General features: G+C 35.5%; 1 protein-coding gene across 1 annotated transcript; it reads right to left on the reverse strand.

The window, feature by feature from the left end:
• Nucleotides 1–16,218: 16,218 nt before the first annotated feature.
• Nucleotides 16,219–23,209, reverse strand: LOC144344400 (uncharacterized). Its single transcript, XM_085507684.1, has 5 exons — nt 23,055–23,209; nt 22,788–22,890; nt 22,302–22,472; nt 17,948–18,046; nt 16,219–16,584 (listed from the first exon to the last, which is right to left on the reverse strand). The coding sequence occupies exons 1-5, from the start codon at nt 23,085–23,087 to the stop codon at nt 16,352–16,354; spliced, it is 639 nt and encodes a 212-aa protein (XP_085363810.1). The 5' UTR covers nt 23,088–23,209; the 3' UTR covers nt 16,219–16,351.
• Nucleotides 23,210–23,433: the final 224 nt, after the last annotated feature.

Here is a 23,433-nt window from a genome sequence, read left to right on the forward strand (position 1 = left end):
TATATTGTGATAAACAGGGCATACTATCATGAACACAATCAGCCAAATTATAAATTACTGTAAAATTCTTTATTTTCATTTTGAATAAATTTTCTCTATTTTCGCTGAATGATTGAGTGTAAATAAAATCCAGCGAATATACCTATTTTTCTATATTTGACTTTCAACTCGTCAAAAATCAGTGAAAATAAATTCCATACAAAACACCCAAAATATCTTTTCAGCGAAAATTAATTCAAGCTAAAATAAAGTATTTTACAATATCTATTTGTTTGGAGGGGCATTCGCAGTATCTTAAATACATGGCAATTAAAAATTAAACCAGTACACCAGCAACCTAAATCTAGATGATAATAACATATGAGATAAGACAACCACTTCTCATCGGGTAGGTTTTTGAAATCTGCTGCCGGGTAATTTAGAAGATATATATAGTTCATATGATTTAGGGAGTGATAGGTTTAAATCAAATATTATATTTACAGACGTTGAGCAGGCAAACAGCAATATAGCCACTGAGCGATAATGTGGTATATGCATAGAATAAAAACAAATATAACGTTTTACGGTTCCCATGTTTTGAAATAAATAAAAGATCACAGCAATGCTATCTATTTCACCACAGCGAAAACATTAACCGTAAAAAGGTAGAAACGACCTAGGGAAAAACAATGCCACCAGGTGTTTGTGACACCAAAGTCATAGAATGATTGCGAGTGATGGACAAGATGCAGTTTCCTCTGGGACCTATTTAATGGATAGTTTTGCTCAGCTGTTTGTCATTTTGCTATATAGGACTGTATGGCTTACTGTAGCATGATAAATAAATGAATGTTATATAACCAAGTGCTAGATAAAACCCACTTACATTACTATCACAGCAGTTTGTTGTAAACACATTACGTATAGTGGTAATATGTTGAGTATGTTGAACTGTTGTGACGTCGTAGTTAAATGGCAAAATATATGACGTCAGCAAGGCCAGTAATTATAACATCACATGTAATGTATTCGTACAATCGCTAACACACATTAAATATGCTCATTTACAGAAAGTGGGTTAACTCAGACATTGACATCATGTACAATACAAATGATATACTATATATTTTTATGCAGTCAAACTATTGGAAAATGTTAATTATGAATAAAGTATATTATACTTAAATGAACTGAAAACTAGTGGTATATAATTGTGTGCGGATTACATTAATTCACATAATTATTTGTACGCATGCTGCAACGTTTTGCGTAGTTCAAAGTAAGACAGAGAATTATGCTGAAACAGTTGATACACATGATATGTTATAATGTAACCCAGGGCTATAAAAGCATTAGCATGATTCCGTGATATGTGAGGTGTAAATCTCAGCTGAGATATACATACACCAATATAATATACGAGTACCAAACGTATAATGTGACACACTTACATAAGATATTTTTTTTGAATGTAGTATATAGTATCATTGTTATTTTAGTTTTTTAATAAGACAGATTTAAATATATTTACAATACTACTCTCTAAAAAAAACTCACAGCAATACTTAACAACTTCCTTCACAGCCAGCTGTCATATCATCATAGTTTAATCGATGTTATTGTGACGTGTTAGTTCAAACACACCTGTTATTACATCTGTAATAAGTATATGCAATAACAATTGTAATATGACGTCCAAACATATTCAGCATTCACCGAATCATCATTAGAATATATCACATATAATTGGAAGTACTAATCCGTCATTTATTGTCAACATCCATGACCCCATGTGTATGCCGCGGAGAACAAATAAGACCTAAATCATAGCAGTGAACAACATATTCATTATTTTCAAGTCTATTTTTGAAGACCATTAGCAGTTTCGTGTACAAACCAAGTACTTATCTATCGATTATGTTTTTGACTATCGATAATTGTAGTTAGTGCATCGAACATTTACTATTTATTTATGCTCCAACAGGTTGTCATACCTCAGACCAAATACACTTTTTTGATAATGTTAACACAAAAATTAGAGAGTTTAATTCAGCGGGGACAAACAGATGATCTGTTGATCTTTATATGTGAATGAATCAGTCAATGACCGTCAGGATGGTAATTTGAGACACGGCCAACATTTCCTGAATACTGTAACAAACTTGTTAGAATCACACGAGCTTATTGATATTTGGAGGGTGAGAAATCCCTTAAAAACACTTTACTTGGCGTCAAAGAAACCCCCTCATTCGAAGTTGATTGGACCATTAGTTTCGAATTTCTTCTAGAACAATGTTGAATCTGTCTCAATTTTGACATCAATCTCCTCAGATTATTCAGCAATTTGTATATATTTTGATTGTGATGTGTGGGGAAAGCATAGTACTGATCAGGATTACACTACCTAGTTAACTCAACATATACATGAATGGCTACACGAATTTGAAGAAATAGATGTGGGAGAGAGTTGTGGGAGTTACTGAAATACAAAATACGACATTTTACAAGGTTCTACTCAAAAAATAAAGCCCATACAAAACATGTAAAAATTATCTAATTAGAGAAAACAAATTTCTGACTTTGAGTTAGACCCTCAATGGGGACTTATATTCACAAGCAAAGTCGAATGGGAGTTTTTGGGATGAAAAAACTGGTGGAATTATTATTCGCTCAAGGTGTGATTGGTATGAGTTGGGAGAAAAGAATACCAATTATTTTCTCGGTTTAGAGAAAGCTCATGAAGCTAATACAGTAAAGCGTTTAATTAACAATGGGACAGAAATAACCAATCCTCATCAGATACAGACTCAAATTAAACACTTTTATTTAAAATTTTATGCTGCTAACAAGATATATTTTTTAGATAACAACATTCCAAAACTGAGTGATACTCAAAAGATATCATGTGAAGGGCTTTTAACTTTTAATGAATGTTGTATTGTACTTCAGTCAGGGGCCAATACAACTCCAGGTTACGACGGTCTTTCTGCAGAGTTTCACAAATCATTTGGGAATATCATTGGTACACCTCGATTAAACAGTTTGAATTCTCCATTTCAAAAAAGCCAGTTATCCGCTTCTCAAAAACAAGGTGTGATAACGTTGATTGCTAAAGGCAAACACAAAACTATGATTCAAAATTATAGACATATTTCCTTAATAAATGTAGATGTTAAGGCAATTGTAAAAAGAATTTCAAATGTCAAATCAGTGTGCATATGTGAAGGGTCGTTACATTCGAAATGCAATGCGTACAGTGCTAGATGTGGTTAACAAGACATCAAAATAATCCAGGAGTCTTGTTATCACTAGACTTATCACCCCTTATCACCTTATTTATTTGTCACTGTTATTGACTTGTTAGCCACAGTAATTAGAGAAAACCCAACTATAGAACGTATCTCTTTTTTTAAAGAAGACATTTAAACTTGTAATGTACGCAGACGACATATCATGTTTAGTACGTCCATACTCAATACAAAGTACTTTTTTATGGTCAATAATGTTGGTAAATGCTCTGGTTAAGGTTAAATAGGGACAAAACAGAAGCACTTTTAATGTGTTATGGTCACAAACTGAGCGATAAAGAGATAAAAGGTCAGTTGGTTTAAGGATTCTGGGTATTTTTGGAACTTATATCGAGAAGCTATTCATTTCTGAGAATTTCAATTTAACATTGACAAAATTAAAACAGTTATGTGGTCTCTGAGGGAAGGGTTATCAGTTATTAGCAAAATTCAGATTTTAAAAACACTGGGTCTCCCAATTTGTGTATGTTTTGACGATGATTTCAACCCCTAATACAATTATAAAGGAAATTATAAAGATTTCATTTAATTTCATCTGGAAAGGTTGTGATCGAGTTTAAAGCACTGCTTTAATTGCGAGTATAGAGGATAGAGGCCTGAACATGGTGGACATTGAATCTTTTCTAAAAGCACAAAGAATAAAATGAACCACACAAAATATTAAAGTTTGATAGATAATTTACCACCATTTTATGTTGACATTATTAGAGAATGGTCTCATTTAATGCACGATTCCCCCAATTGTGTGTACGAAATTGACAATCAAGCGTTGTGGAACATCCGCTTTAATAAAATTGCAAACAAACCGGTTTATTTTAAATCTCTGGCAAATCGAGACATTGGTCGCATTATTGACTTTATTTATCAGGCTGGGAGTTTTCATAATTGGCAGTACTGGAATATAAAGGGCATTACACAGATTGAATTCATTCAAATGAAAGGTCTTATAGCAGCTATACCTAAAGATTGGAAGAAAAATATGTTTAACTCACATATAATCTGTAACTACAGAAATATCTCTTTTGAAATATACAACTCACCAGAAAACCATACCTTAATTTATTCAAATGGTTTATTCATTTATGTAGACCAAAAAACGAAAGGTTGTCATATTATGCGTTTAAGATGTTTGTTCTTTCCAAAGACAAGTTGAATATGAAATTGCATAAAGAAATAATAAGGTCAACTTACATTTTGGAAAATGGAAGAAAGCTGAAAACTGGCTAAGTAATTAAATATTGTTTTTGTACACCAGATAATCTTTTGTTTTCGTTTTTCCTGTTGTAAGATTGTTTTCTGTGTATGTAATTACTTTATTCATATAATAAAAAAGACTGTATAAAATAAAATAAAAAATAGTATAATTTCCCAGTCAACAGAAACAGAAAATAACAAACACACAACTGAGAAACACAGACTGCATTGCGCCCTCTGGTGATCATTTTTATCCAGCATGTGCTGAATAATAAGGATTAAGATTGTGTTCCCCAGGCAATACATCGTTATAATTGTAATTGCACTGTGGGTAATAAATTCGCCTGTAGCAATTTATAAAAATAGTTCCGAAAAGGTGAACACATCAGCTGATATCGCGCTAGTTTTGCACACATTGCTTAGCACCTTCATGTGTGAGTCCACTAGTCCGTGATATGTACGGTGTCCGGGAGATGTCACAGAAAAGTGATCTAAATTGACCACAAAAGATAGTCGTGAGGGGGGTGGGGTCCCAGCACATGTATACAACATTTCTCATCTTTATCTGGATCAATTTATTGAACCAAATTACAAACAATAATATTAAACACATTATTTATATGACAACAGTCATCCCAGGCGAGCCGCCAGATGACATTAAATGCTATATTTTGTGAGGAATAGTAATCCGTGGGACGCGATGATTCGCATCGACCCCCCCCCCTGCACAACCAATTCAGCCATCTTAGAAAAAACGCTATCTACAGAATTTCCTGCCACCAAATAACATCCTGTATACTGTACATAAGTACCAAGCAATCATGCAAATCAAAACTTCAATGAATGGAACAAGAAATATTAAGAATTCGTGATAACCAATTTGGCTAGAAACCCTTAAAATCAAAACACAAGTGAAAACCTTGTAGGTGGTACAAGCAATGGGAGGGCACTGTTGTCGCGCCAAGTAAATATGCTTTTGCATTTGTTTCGCCACAGCAATTGACAATCGATCTCAATGTCTGCGTCATTTAAGTGCCTGATCTGATTCTAAAACGTTTGCGCAGTTTATTACGCATTGCTATAATTTATCCCTATGTATAGAAATGTCAGAAATGTGTTATATCTTTTTTTCATATGTACGCTTAAATATATATTCCAAAAATACAAGTGCATTCTATAGCTTCACGTTTGTAATACTACTAAAACCGTCAAAGGTACATCATCCCTCGAGGACATAGCGAATTATAATGATTAAAAAGTACTTCAATAACATTGCCAGGTTGAATGGCAAGAGTTTAGTGCTATGACATTGTGAAAGTCTATAAACATTAATCCAAATGATTGAAAGAACACAGCATTTTACCACAGGCATATGAATGGGGTTTTGCAAAACATTATCGTCTTTTGTATTCAGCTATACCGCCAGTACGTGTATTTTTAATATCAACAAAGCCGTAACGTTGTGGCAGAATGCCAACAGTGTAGCGTAGTTCATTTTTGTAAGACCATGTCCCAAACAAAAAAGTGAAATACTTGTGTTGTATTTTTATCAATATTTATTTCGATGATTTAAAACTCTATAGTTATTTTCTAGCTCAGCGCGCAAAATAAACTTCTACAATTTATAACACACATAATAAAAAGTTCATATCTTCTAGTTTCTTTTAGTTTCATGTGACTATTATTTTTTTTGTAAATTTATTCTACACGCGTTGTATACGTCACTATGAGTCCCATATCGAACAGGACGCGGCGCGACGACTGCCGCCCTTTAACTCAGTAATGTTTTTTGTTATAATTGTGTTAGCATCTCTCACTTTATTTGATCGTTTCTGTTACAATGATCAAGGTACATTTCTTAGATTGTAAGTCTCTGTTTAGTGTTTCCCTATATAATATTGCACTTTTCCCGAGCTATGGTAATGCCAAGGCACACTGAGGTCGCTGTGTGTCGGTGCCTTTGAATTATTGTGTATGTTGCACAATAGCGTATTGTAGCAATACAGTGTGTGTGACCGGGAGACGTTGTGTTTGATGTATCTCTGAATCTTACCCGGCGGCTTTTGACATGATGAGGGCGTTATGGTTAATACGCCAGAGACGTGGAATTCGAACTTGATTAATACGTGCTGTTTGTGGAGCAGGTTGAGTAGAACAGGAAGAACGCGAGTGCGTCTTTTTATCAACCTCACAGTGGTAGAGTCACTAGAATGTGTTTGAAATGCATTTTACATAGCAAAAAAAGCCTTTTAAACAGTTTTCGATACTTGGCGCGATGAAGTTAATCGTTTTGAATGTGTTAAATGTGTTTTGAACATGTTTATTATATTGAGCTATATTAGTTTGAAATAAAACATCTTTTAAACGCATTTATAAATAAACGTTCCAGTTAATAATTGTAGCTAAGTAATGATACTCTCCTGTGCAATGTTTGTTTGCGTGTAATTTAATTTCCTCTATTACAACTTGTTAATTAAGAAAATAAATGTGTGGACATGTATTTTGTGACATCACCAATTCGTGTTTAGGAACGGCTTCTGGAAGTGTGCCTATATTTATACGACCATATCCACGAGACAGTTGAAAATGACCCGCAGAAAATTAGGATAATTGACCTTACAATCGCCATGAAATCAACACTTGAATTATTTCGATGGTGTTGGTGATAAACGTGACTGTTGTATCGTACAAAGGTCACGACAACTATTAAAAATATTCAAGTTAGGAGTACAACTTTGTCAGATACAAGTCTAAAGTTATGACGTACTGAATTTCACTTACCGTAGTACTTCAAATCAGCCTTGGAGGGAACGCAAATTTTCGCCGTTGATGACCTGTGCAAAGCGGACTATGTGAAAAAGAAAGCCCTACGGCCGATTATGTTAGAAGCGTATAATCGCGGTGACAAGCCAGTATTCAAAAACGGAACTTCATATATTAATGGTAGGGAATATAAAAGTTAAAATATTGTTTTTTGCCATTTGTAATTATTATCATATTGTGAGTTGTATTTTGAGTATGTCACAGATCCAAATATCCCATACATGTCTTTTATTTAATATGCAAATCAATTCCCGTTGACGAAATGCTAATTAGCTGTTTTAGAGCATTCGCTTCATTGCTGTTATCTTTTCATTGTTCGGTTCTATGCACCTGTTTTTTTTTTCTTTTGGTATTTTCTTGCATTGCTTTTCTGGGCCTCCGGTCTGTGTTTTGAAAGCCCGTTCGTGGCGACTGAATGCATTATATTAGTGATAGAGGTAAACAAATCGAAAGATTTGCAAGCAATTACAAGCTTTTTTGTTCGTACGTTTTGTTGTTTTTGTCTTTTGTCTATTTTATAGTCATATTTATATGTTTTATGTACTGTAGTATATTTTTAATTATGTTATTTGCACTGTTTTGTACAAGAGACTACAAGTTATCTCATCGTGAGAAATGGTACCAACAATTAAAATTGTGACGTTAAACGTCAATGGTATAAGAAATCTTGTCAAAAGAAAGAAAGTATGGAATTGGCTAAATAGAAAACAAATGAATATTATTTTCCTCCAGGAGACCCATAGTCTCTCCACGGACCAATATAGTTGGTCGTCGCAACTTAGAGGTCAGGGTTTCTTTTCACATGGTACTAATAGTAGTAGGGGAGTGCTTACTGTTATTCGTGATATAGACTTTGATGTTAAAACACTTTCATCGACCCTGATGGTCGTTTTGTTCTTATACATACGTTAATTGAAAATAGCCCTTTCTTGTTGCTTAATATTTACGCCCCAAATGACGAAAAGTCACACTGTTCTTTTCTGGAACATATTCAGTCGTGTATCGACAACTTAGATTATGATCCTGACACTCAGATTATCATTGGGGCGATTTTAATTTTACCTATGATAATAACATTGACCGTCAGGGAGGCAACCCCCATACCTGAGTTAATTCTAAGAAATCATTTTCAAATTTGCTAGAAAAACATGATTTGGTAGATATATGGCGTAACCGCAATGTAGATACTCGACGTTTTACTTGAAGAAGAGGTGGGACCACACCTATTGCCAGTAGGATTGATTATTTTCTTATATCTGACCACATACAAAACATTGTTGACTCTGTCGACTTCAGCCCAGTTTCATTTAGCGACCATTCGGCTGTTGCTCTTGTTTTAGATCCACATGATTCACCACGTGGACCTTCCTTTTGGAAATTCAACTGCAGTCTTTTAGATGACAACAATTATCATAACCAATTTAGCGAACGTTTTGTTGAATGGGAAACAATTATAGTAATATACGTGATAAGGGGCTTCTTTGGGATCTCTTGAAGTATGAAATACGAAAATTTACTATTCAATACAGTAAACAAAAAGCACGACAACGTCGTTCAAAAATCGAAGAATTGGAACATAAATTGAATGAACTTGATATTTCATGTGGCTTGAATCCCACCCGTAAAAATATTGAATATTTAAACGACATAAAAGAGGAACTTGATTCACTGTATGATTATGCTGTAAAGGCTTTAATTGTTCGGTCAAGGGCCCAATGGGTGGAAGAGGGAGAGAAGAGCACAACGTTTTTTTCTGGGACTGGAAAAACGAAATCAACATAGATCTTATATTACGAGAATTATAGGCTCCGACAATAATTTAAAACAATCTAAATCTGAAATTTTGGCCGAATTGAAAACAATATTATGCCACTCTTTACAGTTCAAATCACACAAATACAACTTTAGACGTAAATTTCTTTTCGGGGTTAGCCATACCAAAACTTTCGAATGATGTAATGAGTGAGTGTGAAGATCGTATTTCACTCGGGGAGGCGCACCGTTTCCTGTTGTCTATGTCAAAAGGCAGGACACCTGGAAACGATGGTCTCCCAGTAGAATTTTATATTGCTTTTTGGTCTATTATTAGTTTTTATGTACTTAATTCCATTAACTATGCCTATGACCATGGCTGTCTGTCAAACTCCGAGCGCCAGAGTATAATCACTTTGATCGAGAAAAAGGGTAAAGACAAACAATATATTACAAATTGGCGGCCAATATCGCTAATCAATGTAGATGCTAAAATTGGTTCTCTTTGTATTGCAAAGCGGATGGAAAAGTTTTTACCAAAACTTATTCACTATACTTAATCAGCTTTCGTTAAGGGGAGGGACGTCACGGATTTAATTAGGTTAATTGAGGAGGTACTCCTTAGTACTGATGAGAATAATATCCCAGGTATTTTAGTTGCCATTGATTTTGAGAAGGCTTTCGATTCTTTAGAGTGGCCTTTTTTGCTTGATTGCCTGAAAACTTTAAATTTTGGTTCATCATTGATTCGTTGGGTGAAATCGTATTACTGTAACGTGGAAAGTTCGATTATCAATAATGGTTTTACCACGGGTTATTTTAAAGTTCAGAAGGGGGTCAGACAGGGAGACCCTTTGTCCCCTACATTGTTTATTCTGGCGCTGGAAGTGTTTTTAATCTCCATGCGGGCAAATCCAAATATTCAAGGTATTAAGTTGGGTGATGAACTTGTAACAGATGTAACATTTGCTGATGACCTATCATGTTTCTTGCAAGATGAATCTTCTGTATTACATTTGTTTAAGCTTTTGAATTGCTTCCAAAAAGTATCAGGGTTAAAAGTAAACACAGAAAAAACTGAGGCTTGGGCCCTGGAAAAGTCGAAAAGACACACCTTTTGGTATTAAATGGCCTAAGGAGGCAATCAAGATTGTTGGTGTTTATGTTTCCTATGATACAAATTGGGCTGCTACTTTAAATTTCGCCAAGCCAATGGAAATTTTACAGTTAACCTTGAATCTGTGGAAGCAAAGAAACTTAACTTTAATTGGTAGAATACAGATTGTGAAGAGCTTTGCTATATCAAAGTTTGTGTATCCGATGAGAATGGTCTCTGTACCAAAGAAAGTTTTACTTGAGGTAAATAGAAAGTGTTTCAATTTTATTTGGCAAGGTCAAGATCGAGCTGCCCGCAATGTTATGATCGCAGACATAGGAGAAGGTGGTTTGAAAGCCCCTGATATCTTTACAATGTATGGTACATTTCGTATAATGTGGTTGAAAAGGTACTTTGACCCTTCAGTGACCCATGCATGGAAAAGTTTATTCTTAAAAAGGTTAAAGCCTGTTGGAGGCAACTTAATATTTAGTTGTAACTACGGACTTGATTATTTGAAAATCAACCTGTCCGAATTTTATCGTGAAGCCTTGGTAGCTTGGTCTACTTTTTAAAATTTAGATATTAAAAATCAAATATCACATCAAATAATTTGGAACAACAAGGATATCCTAATTGATAACAAATAAAAAAAAAATCAGTTCTTGTGACTATGTCTATGCTTTATAAGTACCTTTTTCGGTATGTGTTTATATTTCTCGTAGATCACTCAAGTCTACGAGGCGCGGAATGTAAATTTATTATTTTGTGTATACTAGAAGAAAACGTACTAATACTTCAAAAGTACGTACGTATTGGGGGCCGTGGCGTGTGTGTTTTAAAATGATGTGTGCATTTAAAAAAAAACGTCGTGACTGTGCATTTTAATGGTATGTGCTTTCAAAAATCATGTGTGTATATTAAATGGCGTGGGTGTTTTAAAAAACGTGTTTTTTAAAAATGACGTGTGTGTTTTTAAAAATGGCGTGTGTTTAAAAATGACGTGTGTGTTTAAAAATGTCGTGTGTGTTTAAAAACGACGTGTGTGTTTTTAAAAATGGCGTGTGTTTAAAAACGACGTGTGTGTTTTTAAAAATGGGGTGTGTTTAAAAACGACGTGCGTGTTAAAAAATGACGAGTGTGTTTTTAAAAATGGCGTGTGTTTAAAAATGACGTGTGTGTTTAAAAATGACGTGTGTGTTTAAAAATGACGTGTGTGTTAAAAACACAAGGTAGGAAAGCGTTCACACCATGACACCGAAATTGTCCGATAATAACACGATTTTCAAAATTGTATTTCGATCCACTTCACACAACTCAAGCATGATATCGGTAGAAACAATCGATCAACTGTTATTATAGGAGTGGTAGGCAAATGTACCGGCGACTGACTAAATATGCCGACCCTACTTTAGGTCATTTTTTATTATCCAAGAAACGTTCCGAGCGCCTGTGAGACCAGTATGAGTACTTTGTTCTGCCCCATTGCACCAGACGTCCACACATTGTCTTCAGCAACCAACCACACGAATAAATCACCAGGTCTCTGATTTATTACACAGTGTCAGCAAATTTATAGGGCAAAATGAATAAAACGTTCGTGCTGGACAAGTTCCTTTTTACGTATCTTATTGACGTTATAGAAATCCACAAACGAAAATGGCTACCACTTGAGACGACGCCTCCACAGGCGTGAATAGGTTAATGCACGCCATTTTTTTAACACACAAACGAAATAAATCTCTCAAATAGCGCCCCACAGGCCCAAAAAGGTTAACGCACGCGTTTTCTTGCACACAAACACACGAAAAAAAATCTATTCAAAACAGCGCCCCCAAAGGCGTAAATAAGTTAATGCACGCGTTTTTTTTTACATACACGAAATTTTCATTCGACCTCACACACACCATTTTTTAAAAACACACACGTCATTTTTAACACACACGTCGTTTTTAACACACACGTCATTTTTAAAAGTACACACGTCATTTTTAAACACACACGTCATTTTTAAACACACGCCATTTTTAAAAACACATACGTCATTTTTTAACACGCACGTCGTTTTTAAACACAAGCCATTTTTAAAAACACACACGTCGTTTTTAAACACGCGCATCGTTTTTACACACACGTTATGTTTTTAAACACACATTATTTTTCAAATACACATGTCCTTTTAAACACACACGTTTTTTAAATACACATAATTGTAAAACACACACGTCCTTTTAAGACACACATCATTTTTAATTCACACCTCATTTTTAAAACACACGTTTTTAAAACACCCACGCCTATACACACATGATTTTTTAAAGCACATATCATTAAAACGCACAGTCACGCCGTTTTTTTAAATGCACACATCATTTTAAAACACACACGCCAATACGTACGTAATTTTGAATTATTAGCACGTTTTCTTCTAGTATACACAAAATAATAAATTTACATTCCGCGCCTCGTGAAGTCAATTGATTTTCACAAAAGTAATTGGCAAGCAGAAGACATCTCATTAGTTCAGCGCTAAACTAGTATGCTGGCAGCCCCGTAACGTGATGATTCCTGTACGCATTTACATAAGGTCATAGGTCGAATGCAGACTAGATAGTTCTACTGTTACAAGGGGTTTTATAATTATGCCTTTTAGATGGAAAATACATATTTATCATTTTCATTAGTCCAACTAAAATTGTTTGCATTGTAAATAAATAAACATGCAAGTGATCAGAATATTTGTTCAATAATTTAAATTTATTTGCAGTATTTTTTCAACATTCCTTTTTAATTACCCCGAGCATGATATTCTCTAGAATAATTTATCGGCAAAACGTAATGTCTGTTTTGTTCAGCAGTACATTGCAGATTTGCTCGCTACCACTGCTATCGAGGAGAGCATTGAACCTCCGTTTGTGTGTAACCCACTTTCGACAGTAAGGAGCAAGGAAGGTAAGATGCGTTTAATTAGATCTTAGACATGTTCACCTCAACGTTTTTAAGAACAAATTTTGCTGTGATTTCGTATTCAAGTTTGATCTTAAATCCGGGCACCATATCGATATTTTCCCTGAGCGGGGAGAGAGAAAAACGATAATTTTGTATTTCGAAGACGAACTGGAAACAGGAGATGCCTTTTATTCCGCATCTGTATGTGGTGCCGAGGTTAGAGATTTGAAGTCGCTTGATTTAAAAAAAAATGAACAGAAATGCAAGTGGTATCTCGTTTACAAGGTGATTACCGTGTTCGACATGGAGCAAGGTAAGGTCTATGCAGACTCACTAGTTGGTACACCGCTATTTGCAAAATCTTAGCCGTAGCGGGCGTTGACAGCGGGTCAGATTCAGAGTTTTCACACAACAAAGTTTCAGCTAAACATGTGGCACATGGGCAAGTGTAAGCAATACTGCTTTGCTGAAAACCAGGTCTTTTGCAAGGCAACTAACCAGTCAGTATTTAGTACCGTGAGCTTGTTGATAGCCGCCATTGTCGAACTTGGGAAGCAAATGCACGTAGCTTGCAAGGCGGACCCTTGTAGCCCATACCACACGCAAAAAGGTTAGAATATTCGGACGCCTCAAGCGTCGCATTAGGGAGGGGTATGGTGTCGAGTAGGGTGATTCTGTACTCCACGGTATGTGGGACGCAGGTGAGAAAAGTCGCAGTTCAACTTGGAAAATGTTGCATGATGCCCTAGATTTAATTTCCGTTGTTGGTGCTCCCATATGAAGGGAGTAGACGCATTTACACAACATTGGTCACTTGAAAACAATTTGTTACTCCGTCGAGTTCATCTTATTGGACAGACCCTTGTGCACACGCAAATGTTTGGGACCAGGGTTGCGTTGGTAATTCCGCTACGGGGATTGACTTATTTCTGTCCGCTATTGTGCCCATTTGGTTCGCATTTCGCAAGCTTCGTTACTGATTGGTTGGACATGCCAACATGAGCTGCTACTTTCGTTGCCGGTGGAGGGTATAACACTGTTTTTGGCGGTAAGCCATTGTTTTTTTTTCTCCACATATTGGCTTTATTTCTTGATTTCGAATCAAAAGTGAGACACAGTCCCTCTGGGTGTCGTTTCAGCGTGGTAGGCGGCTTTTCTGAATGCGATTGGAAAAGCTCGGCTTGGCTCGAATAGCCAGTTTAGCCCATAGTAGCCTTAAAAATGGATCAACCAATAGTGCTTTATCCCGCTTTACACGATGACAATGTTCTATATGCTGTTGCTATTTTTTTTAGTCGTGCTCAAAGCATTTTGCGTTTCAACTGGCAATATACGCCAGTTTCTTCAGTTATCTAACATTTGTCGTTTTGGCATGAGTTAAGGGAATTGGACCCTCCAAAAACAAGATTTTTTTTATATTTTTACTCGTATTGATTTCTTTTGATACAGTGACCTCACAAGGAAAAAACAGATCAGATATTTTTTTTCTTTTAGTCGCATATTCGTATTACCATAGAGGTAGTAAGGATGATCAGTACAAACACGGCATCGTGGTCAATATTGCTAGCATTGGTAATTTTACTCGCCCAGTAACAAAAATTATCTAGTATCTCAGTGTCACAGGTATCCCAGATGTGTCAGATTATTTTATTTTTATGATGTTATTTTTTTTTAAACCAACAAATAGCTAAGCTAGACACGAGTAAAAGAAATTATCGGGACAGACTGGTATTCTTCGTTCCGAACCATGCAGTTTTCGGCACGCATTCACTTAGAATAGAGGACATCACAGCTGCCGCCCACGCCGGCGTTTCAGATAGGTGTCTTAAGAGACACGGTCGGAAGAGATACAACCGGATCAAAAAGGGGTATATCAGCGATGATATTGTAGATATGTTGTCACTTTGGGTACTAATGATTGCATTTACAATAATCATGGTTAATAGTTGTGAACACTTTCTATTTTGCTTTACAATTCATTTCCCCTTCTGTTTTGTGTCTATGTGTGCTTGTGGCAACGGGATTACATTCTGATTACCAGTGTGTGAGTGGTTTTATGGTGCGCCAGTGCAGTAAAATGACAATCGTCAATTTTTTGAGGAGGACGGACAAAAATAAAATTAATTTCAAAAAAAAAAAAAAATTAAGTAAAGATCATTGATCAGCGAGAAGAAATAAAATAAAATTTATTCCATGTATAACCTGGTTGACAATGTCACCAACTGTGGCAATATTTTCAGCATTAATGAGGAATTTCTCGTTTTTTGACGGCGTGTCACCACAAACCACGCCGCCGCCATCTTCGCCTTGTAGTCTCAAGCAGCACGCAGGGATTGATTCACTGTCAACCAACGCGCATAAAGTACAGATTTGCGCGAGACTTCGGTACTTTGATCATTATACTCCATGAAAATGCAACTTGGATTTGTTACGCGGCGGGCGGAAAAATATGAAGATAAAAATAATTTTTTTAGCAATTTTTTGCACTTTCAAGTCGGCGGGCGCGAGAAATTACGCTGAAATAAACTTTTATTTGTATTTCATTTTCGGCTTCTGTTCATTCGGCGGGATCGCGAAACAAGTAATAGTAAAAGTCTGGCATAATCAACTCTATATTTCAGGGCTAGACACGTTTTTGAAATATTTTCGAGCTTTCGCTCTCTCTCTCGTTTATTCATGCACTCGTCCCATGGTTTCGTAATACATTTTTTCAAATTTACACTTTCCACGGTCTGCAACTCTGGCGGCATGTGTATAGCAGACGAGACTATACACTGATACTACAAGGTGGATCCATGTGTTGTATTTTATTGTGAGTTATTAAATATGTATTGCCTAAATGTGGTTTGTGTGGATGTGTAGGAGACTTGTAACAAAGTTAGTTTCAGTTCAAATATTGACCCCTCAATTGTGTGTTATGATTTGAATGGTTGGTTGGTGCGAAAAGAACCCAATCAACAACACTAATTTGACTTGCCGTTGTTGACAGTGGCCAGTTTCCACACCAAAGGAGGTAATTTGTTATATACCCTCGGCAGATAATATATACAATATTTTCTTAGAAACTCACACCAGTTTTACAAATACATTCATACGCTCAACGACAACAATCTCTTGCAACATCATGGTTCAAACACACACGTGCTATTTATTTATGCCGAATAAGAATAATATGTACATTGTTTGTCTTCTCGAATTTACCGGGGTTAGATTCTTACTGCACTAATTAAAAGCTGCAAAATATAATCTATATATTCATTGGAGTACCAGAAAATGCTGTCATAGGGGCAGATGATGGACTCAGATTTCCTTTCTTAATGTGACACATTTGTGTATTAGAATGCCATGTCCAAATTGTACATAAAGCTTCTTCTGTACAAGCAGAACAGCAGTCAACTGCTGTATCTGCGGATACAGTGCTGATAAGGTTAGCCCCTGATGCTGGATAAGACACGAATTGTTGCATGTTGCATCCCAAATCTGTAATATTAATGAAATTGTATTGCAGTTATATAATGCAAACGCATTTGTAAGAAGTTAAGAAATTACATAATCTGACTTTAAATATTATGTGAAAAAAATGTCCGTATAGTATTTCAAGTTATATTTCTGTGATTTAACATTCACAATTAGTTATAGATTACACGTAGTGCACTGATATTTTAATATTCAATATAGTATCCTGCAGGTGCTAAAATGTCTCCTCCAGCCCATTAACGGCCAATTGCTGTATAGCCAAATTTGGATGTGAAGTAAAACGAAAGCCAATGACAATCGTAATACTAGAGAGCGTAATTTGATCACGCCAGAAATGAGGTCATTAAAAGTAATTTTTTTCATTGTTTTTTTTTCTAAATTCTCATCCCCTGGTAGAAAGTAAAGAACATGTTTTTTGTTCCAGTCATATTTGTCATGGTGTTGTGTTGTGCAATATATTGGTAGTCTATGTGACTTGAATCAGATGGTATTTCAGAAGCCATCAGCAGCTTGTACTTATGCTATAAAGCCCACTTGATATAAACTGTCATTTCGTGGTTATCTGCGAATAGTTATAAAAATAACGCTTCATATTACAGTCTGTGCACGACAATGCTTTCTGTAATGACGTTTAACGTTTAAAATCGAGTTCTCTCGGAATAAAATGTGAAGGTGGGCCGTTTTAAGAGAAGACATGTTCGTACTGAGCACCTCAAAGAACCACAATAGTGAATTAACATTTTATATAAATTAAAGTAATTTTGTTTTCTAAGATAAATTATTACCTGAATGAAGTAAATTACGGGAAAGTGTTTAGTGGCATACCTGTCTGTTGCAGGTAGTTCACAGAATGATTTCATATAACTACAGGTGGGAACATGCCATGAATTTTGAAATTGGCAAACGTGAACGTTGTTTGATTCACTAGAACGTTCTCTGGTTATGAATTACCAGTATTCAACTACAAGGGGGAACAGCAATGAACTTCAGACTAGCCAGAACAGTTGATTATGTGTGCCTTGCATGACTTGTTTTCAGTTTTGTGTCAAAAGTATAGATCATAGTAAAACTAAAAGACGATTACAGCCATGGTCTTTACATTTTGCATGCATAGTCCACATGTAATCAAAACTTGTTCGATGGTAAAATGTCAAGGTCACAGTATGTTCTTATTATAACAGTGGGAAATTTGTACCGCCTTCAAATATCAAGCTTTGAATTATGTGTTGTCATTTGCTTGTCAAGTTTGACTACTTGTAACTAATTCTTTAAATGTAACTGTCTACGATAATTTGCTTAAAATTGCAATATGTATATTACAGACGCATATAAACTGCGTTTCATTGTGATTTCTGATTATATTTACCTGTACATGTTATATAATCGTCATTCAGAACAAAGCCAAGATCACACACACATTGGGATTCAACACAAGCGTATTCACAGAGACTGCAATAATCGATGACTGAAATCAAAGGGAAACAAGTTATTAACAGCACTCAATAAAAACAGGTGGTGTTATTTTTTAAACTTAAAACAAATGAAGAAAATCCCCACTATGGTCTTCTATACTTGAATTTAGCTGGCAGTAGGGTTTAGACATTTTTCTAATGCTAAAATCAGCAAAATTCATGGCCTGGTTTGTGATTGTGAAATAATTTCAATGTTACGCTACAGGTAATTCAGAATCGGTGATTTGGAGATGCTGATTCCCAAGTGGTATATACTCAGAAGTGAATGACAATACATATTTGTGTAAATATGTAATAAGATTATAACATCCTCAGACTATTGATACTAAATAGTTGATATCTTTATGATAACAAGACTAAATAGGATCAAAATAATTGACCTTTTTGCGCCTATTTGATATTGCTTTGTCGGGAAACCTGGCGTCAATTGTGTGAAAACTAACACTAACAACAAGATTAGCAAAACACCGTTGTGATGAAAGCGTCGAAATTCTATATATATCACTGACATTTACCATGAGGTTGAGAAATATTTGTAAACATATAAACTTCGGTATTTTTGTCCTGATTTGTAGGATTCTGAAAAAACGCGTTTCACAACTAGTCTCTTATTTAGTTTTATGCGTCATTCAAGATGGCGGCCCCCATATAATAAATATCGCATTTATTTTATTGTATCAGGTGTGCGCCAGCTGACTGTGATTAGCAATGAGCATCTCAGGTCGATAAAAGTGCATGACCACCGCTGTTAGAACAAACATTTGTATTGTTACATCGCATAAATCTTGTGGCGCTTAAATGTACATGACAATCGCTGAAGGGCAACCCTAGCGCCATCAACATTTTTCATGAAAATAAACATCAATTGACTATACTAGCTAGTAAAAGGGCATTTTGTCATATAGCAATCCATGACAACCAGTTCAAAATGATATATCACCATCATTGAACATCACGACAAATATAATTCATGCTTTGATTATACATTCTTTTTCTATTGCTGGTGAACTTGTCTCTAGCAACAACCGACATATCCATAGCAACGTGGGTTCAATAGCATGTTCGCCAAAGCCGAACACTGCTGTTTGTATGTTTTTATTTTAACACCGAGAAAGTTCACCACGATTAGCAATGAACATTCCAGGCAGATAAAAGTACATATCCACCTTTGTTAGAATAAACGTTCGTATTGTTACACTATATAGATCTTGTGAACTATATACAGTAATCGCCGAGGGCACTCTGAATGCTTTGCGCAAATCTCTAAAAGATTAAAATCAGCCTATTCTATTAAGATGATCATGCGGACCCCTGTTTGCATCCAATGTCACTATTCATTCACGTACTACGATTGTATACCATAACAAACAGATTTTTAAGCCGTAATAACTTTTCTTCATGGTTCATGTTTCATGCGTACATCTTTTTTGTCATTCTCTTTTGCATGACATTATGAGTTAGCAACTGTGACCACGCCCATGAAAACCATATCGACATTATCCTGTGAAAATAGCATGGCATCGAATAGCACATGCAAGTCAAAGTGTTATATCCTATTGTTTGGAATGATGGGTTGGTCACGTGAACTCAATAATATACATATTCGTTATTACAAGCAACCTATTTTAGGTAAAGTTATGATACCAAGCCAACGCCCATGGCAACTAATAACAAAACAAACCGGTAATCTGATTGGCAACCGCCCCACTCAAAAAGCAAATGATTTCGGCTGTTGCGATGTAGGACATGAATGTGAAGCTAACGTCGCTTTATAACTAAAATAGCGCCCCATAAACGAAGTTCGCAAAACATTTAGTCTTCAGAAGTCACGTCACTTTATTACTAGCACGTTCTTTGCTGTTATCGTTATTATATTCGCTAAGCTAACGCTTTAACCTAGATTTCGGTACTATTTTACTGGGGTTTTACCACCCAATTAGAGTGACAGTATGACCTGCCTACCATGTATGAACAAAATCGACCCAACCAAAACTCACAGAAGAGTTAAAAAGCCATGACTGGTAATAGTTACCCAAACTTTGAAGATAAATTTCTCGGTAATGAACAAAGACATTAAAAACACAAATAGTAACTTTCTGCCTACACCCAAGTTGAGTTTTGTGAGCTATGTACGGGTTTTTTAGTTCTACAATAGTAGGAGAAAATACAGCCAAAACATACACAGAAAATCACATACATACATACAGATACACCCAAACACACAAAAGTGATTTGAAGGGCAACCCTAGCGCCATCAACATTTTTCATGAAAATAAACATCAATTGACTATACTAGCTAGTAAAAGGGCATTTTGTCATATAGCAATCCATGACAACCAGTTCAAAATGATATATCACCATCATTGAACATCACGACAAATATAATTCATGCTTTGATTATACATTCTTTTTCTATTGCTGGTGAACTTGTCTCTAGCAACAACCGACATATCCATAGCAACGTGGGTTCAATAGCATGTTCGCCAAAGCCGAACACTGCTGTTTGTATGTTTTTATTTTAACACCGAGAAAGTTCACCACGATTAGCAATGAACATTCCAGGCAGATAAAGATAAAAGTACATATCCACCTTTGTTAGAATAAACGTTCATATTGTTACACTATATAGATCTTGTGAACTATATACAGTAATCGCCGAGGGCACTCTGAATGCTTTGCGCAAATCTCTAAAAGATTAAAATCAGCCTATTCTATTAAGATGATCATGCGGACCCCTGTTTGCATCCAATGTTTTATTATCATGTAAAAACTCACCATTCATGACCATATGCTACGATTGTATAACTAACGATATTGAATATATTATGTATGATACATACGTTTTAAAAAAAAAGTCATAACAATACTAGTATATATGCCACTGGCATTGGAAACACAGCATTCAGGGTCCCCTGGAGTGACAGTGTTTTGTGTGGCTTCGTAGTGACGTGTATGATTGAAATCAACGTATGTCCAATTGACAACTGTGTTGGGCCGTTTCTAATAGTCCTTCTTAGCAACAACTCCAAAAAGTTGATGGATTACTACAGATCAAATCGATATTTATGATGCTTTGAACAGATGTCGTGTTATACATTTAATCATTTGTTTATAAGAAAATGTCCCAAATACAGCTCTTGGGATTGCCACTGTATAATTTCCCATCCCTCACACTACTACAAGATGCACCAATGAGCCAACAAGAATCTATCTTAACAGTGACTGGTCATTATTTTGTCTTTTCAAAACTCTAAGATGCAGACGGCTTGATTCTAGGGTTATGTCAATGCCATTCTCTTTCAACACTTGCACAAAATATAATTTCAATCACAAAACTCAAATAGACCTAACAAATACAACGTTATCATACATCACCAGAATTCACGATTCACTGACGCAATAGAGACAAATTACCCATGCACAGATACAATTCCTTAAAGCTTGCAACGGATTAGTTAAATAGTGAAGGCACGCGGTGGACATTATATAAACATTAAATTACGAGGTGTCAGTTATTGTGACGTCAAAGAGACGCAGCCGATGTTGCTGTCAAATGAAATATGTTTACTTGTAATACGCAAATCAGATCATTATCATAATTACTTCGTGTATGCTTGCTTTATGTTTGAACAATATTTAATTTATGGTTGTAACACACATACCCATACTACAGGAATATATAGCAATGTTTTCAGAAATACTCATGAAATGGTGTGTGCGTTTCTGTTGATAAACTTCCGTGCGTGTTCTGCATCATTTCGATATTAGGTTCATTAATAGAGATTACATCGACATGAAGTGCAACTAGTGTGTCAACATAAAATAATCCTCCCATCATACGCCATTAAATACTATTCTTCGTGAGGTAAACGAGACTGAGATCATTTTAGTTAATAAATAGCACTTTTTAGCTTCTGTTGTATCGAGCACCGTTGTTTTTAGTTTCTAAACAATACTTTTCAAAAAAGAAAATATTTTCTTTGTTAACGTTAATTTAACCTAATTGCCATGCGACTATTTTTGTAGTTGTAACACAAAAACACAAACATGTTTACACACTATAATTCAGCCATTATAATACTATTAGGCATAATATATCTAATTGTAACTCATTGCCTTGAGCACACTTGCATCAGAAAGATATGTCAAAGTATGTAGCTCTCTTAAAAAGAATTTATGTGGAATTTCTCTGTGAAATCTAGGGACAATATAAATTGAAAATGGCTCACAATTTCCCTTTCAACTTACCACCTGTGGTTGGTGCAATGGTAGTAATACTCGCAGTTATTCTTCGGTAATCGGTTTGAGTGAATGGGCCTATGGTTGAGCGGTTCGTCGCATCGGTACCATACACATCGCTATCAGTAACGTTAGCGTTGAGTATTTTATAATTGGTTTCAGTACCTTCTGTGTCGCCACCTGAAATGCATACAACACTTTGCAGTAAAGAAAACGGAAAATATTAACAGTCGATTCATGTAGATAAGTGATTTGATACCAGTGGTAATTATAATATATATGATATGAATACTGCCACATAGCTACACAATAAATACTGACATGTTGCGTGATTCCTCCATGATTCCAAGTCACATTGCTTACAATGCATGCAATCACTATTCTTATTATGTGTAACCCATCGTCATGAAATCAATATGAGAACATGTAAATGCGGTTACTGTACTGTATAAATAAATGTTCTTTGTTTCATAGAATAACAATCAAATAACTCACCTGCGGCAACAATTACACCTGCTGTTACTGCAATGAGTGTTGCGCAAGCTAACAGACACGCAAGTACAATTACAATTCGACGACGTCGTTTTTTATCAACTTCCTGAAATATTTAATTATGGAAATGACATATTTATTACTATAGATCAATCTCAAGTCCAGCTCATGTATTAAATTCTACTTAATTAAATTAAACGCGTGCATTAGTTTTCTAAGTAAACATCTCCAAACAATTAAGATGTAAGGTGGATTGAAACTCAACATTACCATGTCTTCAAGTGAAGCTTTGTTCTCAATCATGTCTTTTTCGTTCGATTTCTAAAGTTCGTAGAACACTAGCCCTTTACTCCGCACACTGGAGAAATATACCCAAGTTGTTATATTGGAAGCATAGACACGACTGTCACAGCACAAATCATAAAAGCCTGATGCTTTAGATATATATGCTGACCTGGAGGTACTCAGAACCATACAATTATTTGCTTTATTTCTACGCTATTGAATACAGACTGATAAGCTCTGCCACAAGTAGAACATATTAAGAATAGTTTAGAAATACTAATACTGTAACAATGACGTATACATGATTGTTTAGTTTCACAGCTGGTAAGCTGCATGTTTCACGAAGCATGCTTTCAGGTCATGT

Source organism: Saccoglossus kowalevskii, chromosome 14, assembly GCF_978046115.1.
Source record: "Saccoglossus kowalevskii chromosome 14, keSacKowa6.1, whole genome shotgun sequence".
In the NCBI taxonomy this organism is placed as follows: domain Eukaryota; kingdom Metazoa; phylum Hemichordata; class Enteropneusta; family Harrimaniidae; genus Saccoglossus; species Saccoglossus kowalevskii.

What these genes read in the sequence shown, in the direction of transcription:
- LOC144344400 (XM_085507684.1), bottom strand. Translation starts at nt 23,087, where the DNA reads ATGATTGAGAACAAAGCTTCACTTGAAGACATG. An exon ending in AAGCTTCACTTGAAGACATG is followed by an intron (nt 22,891 to 23,054) that starts GTAATGTTGAGT and finishes TAAATATTTCAG; the next exon opens with GAAGTTGATAAAAAACGACG. An exon ending in CATTGCACCAACCACAGGTG is followed by an intron (nt 18,047 to 22,301) that starts GTAAGTTGAAAG and finishes CTTTGATTTCAG; the next exon opens with TCATCGATTATTGCAGTCTC.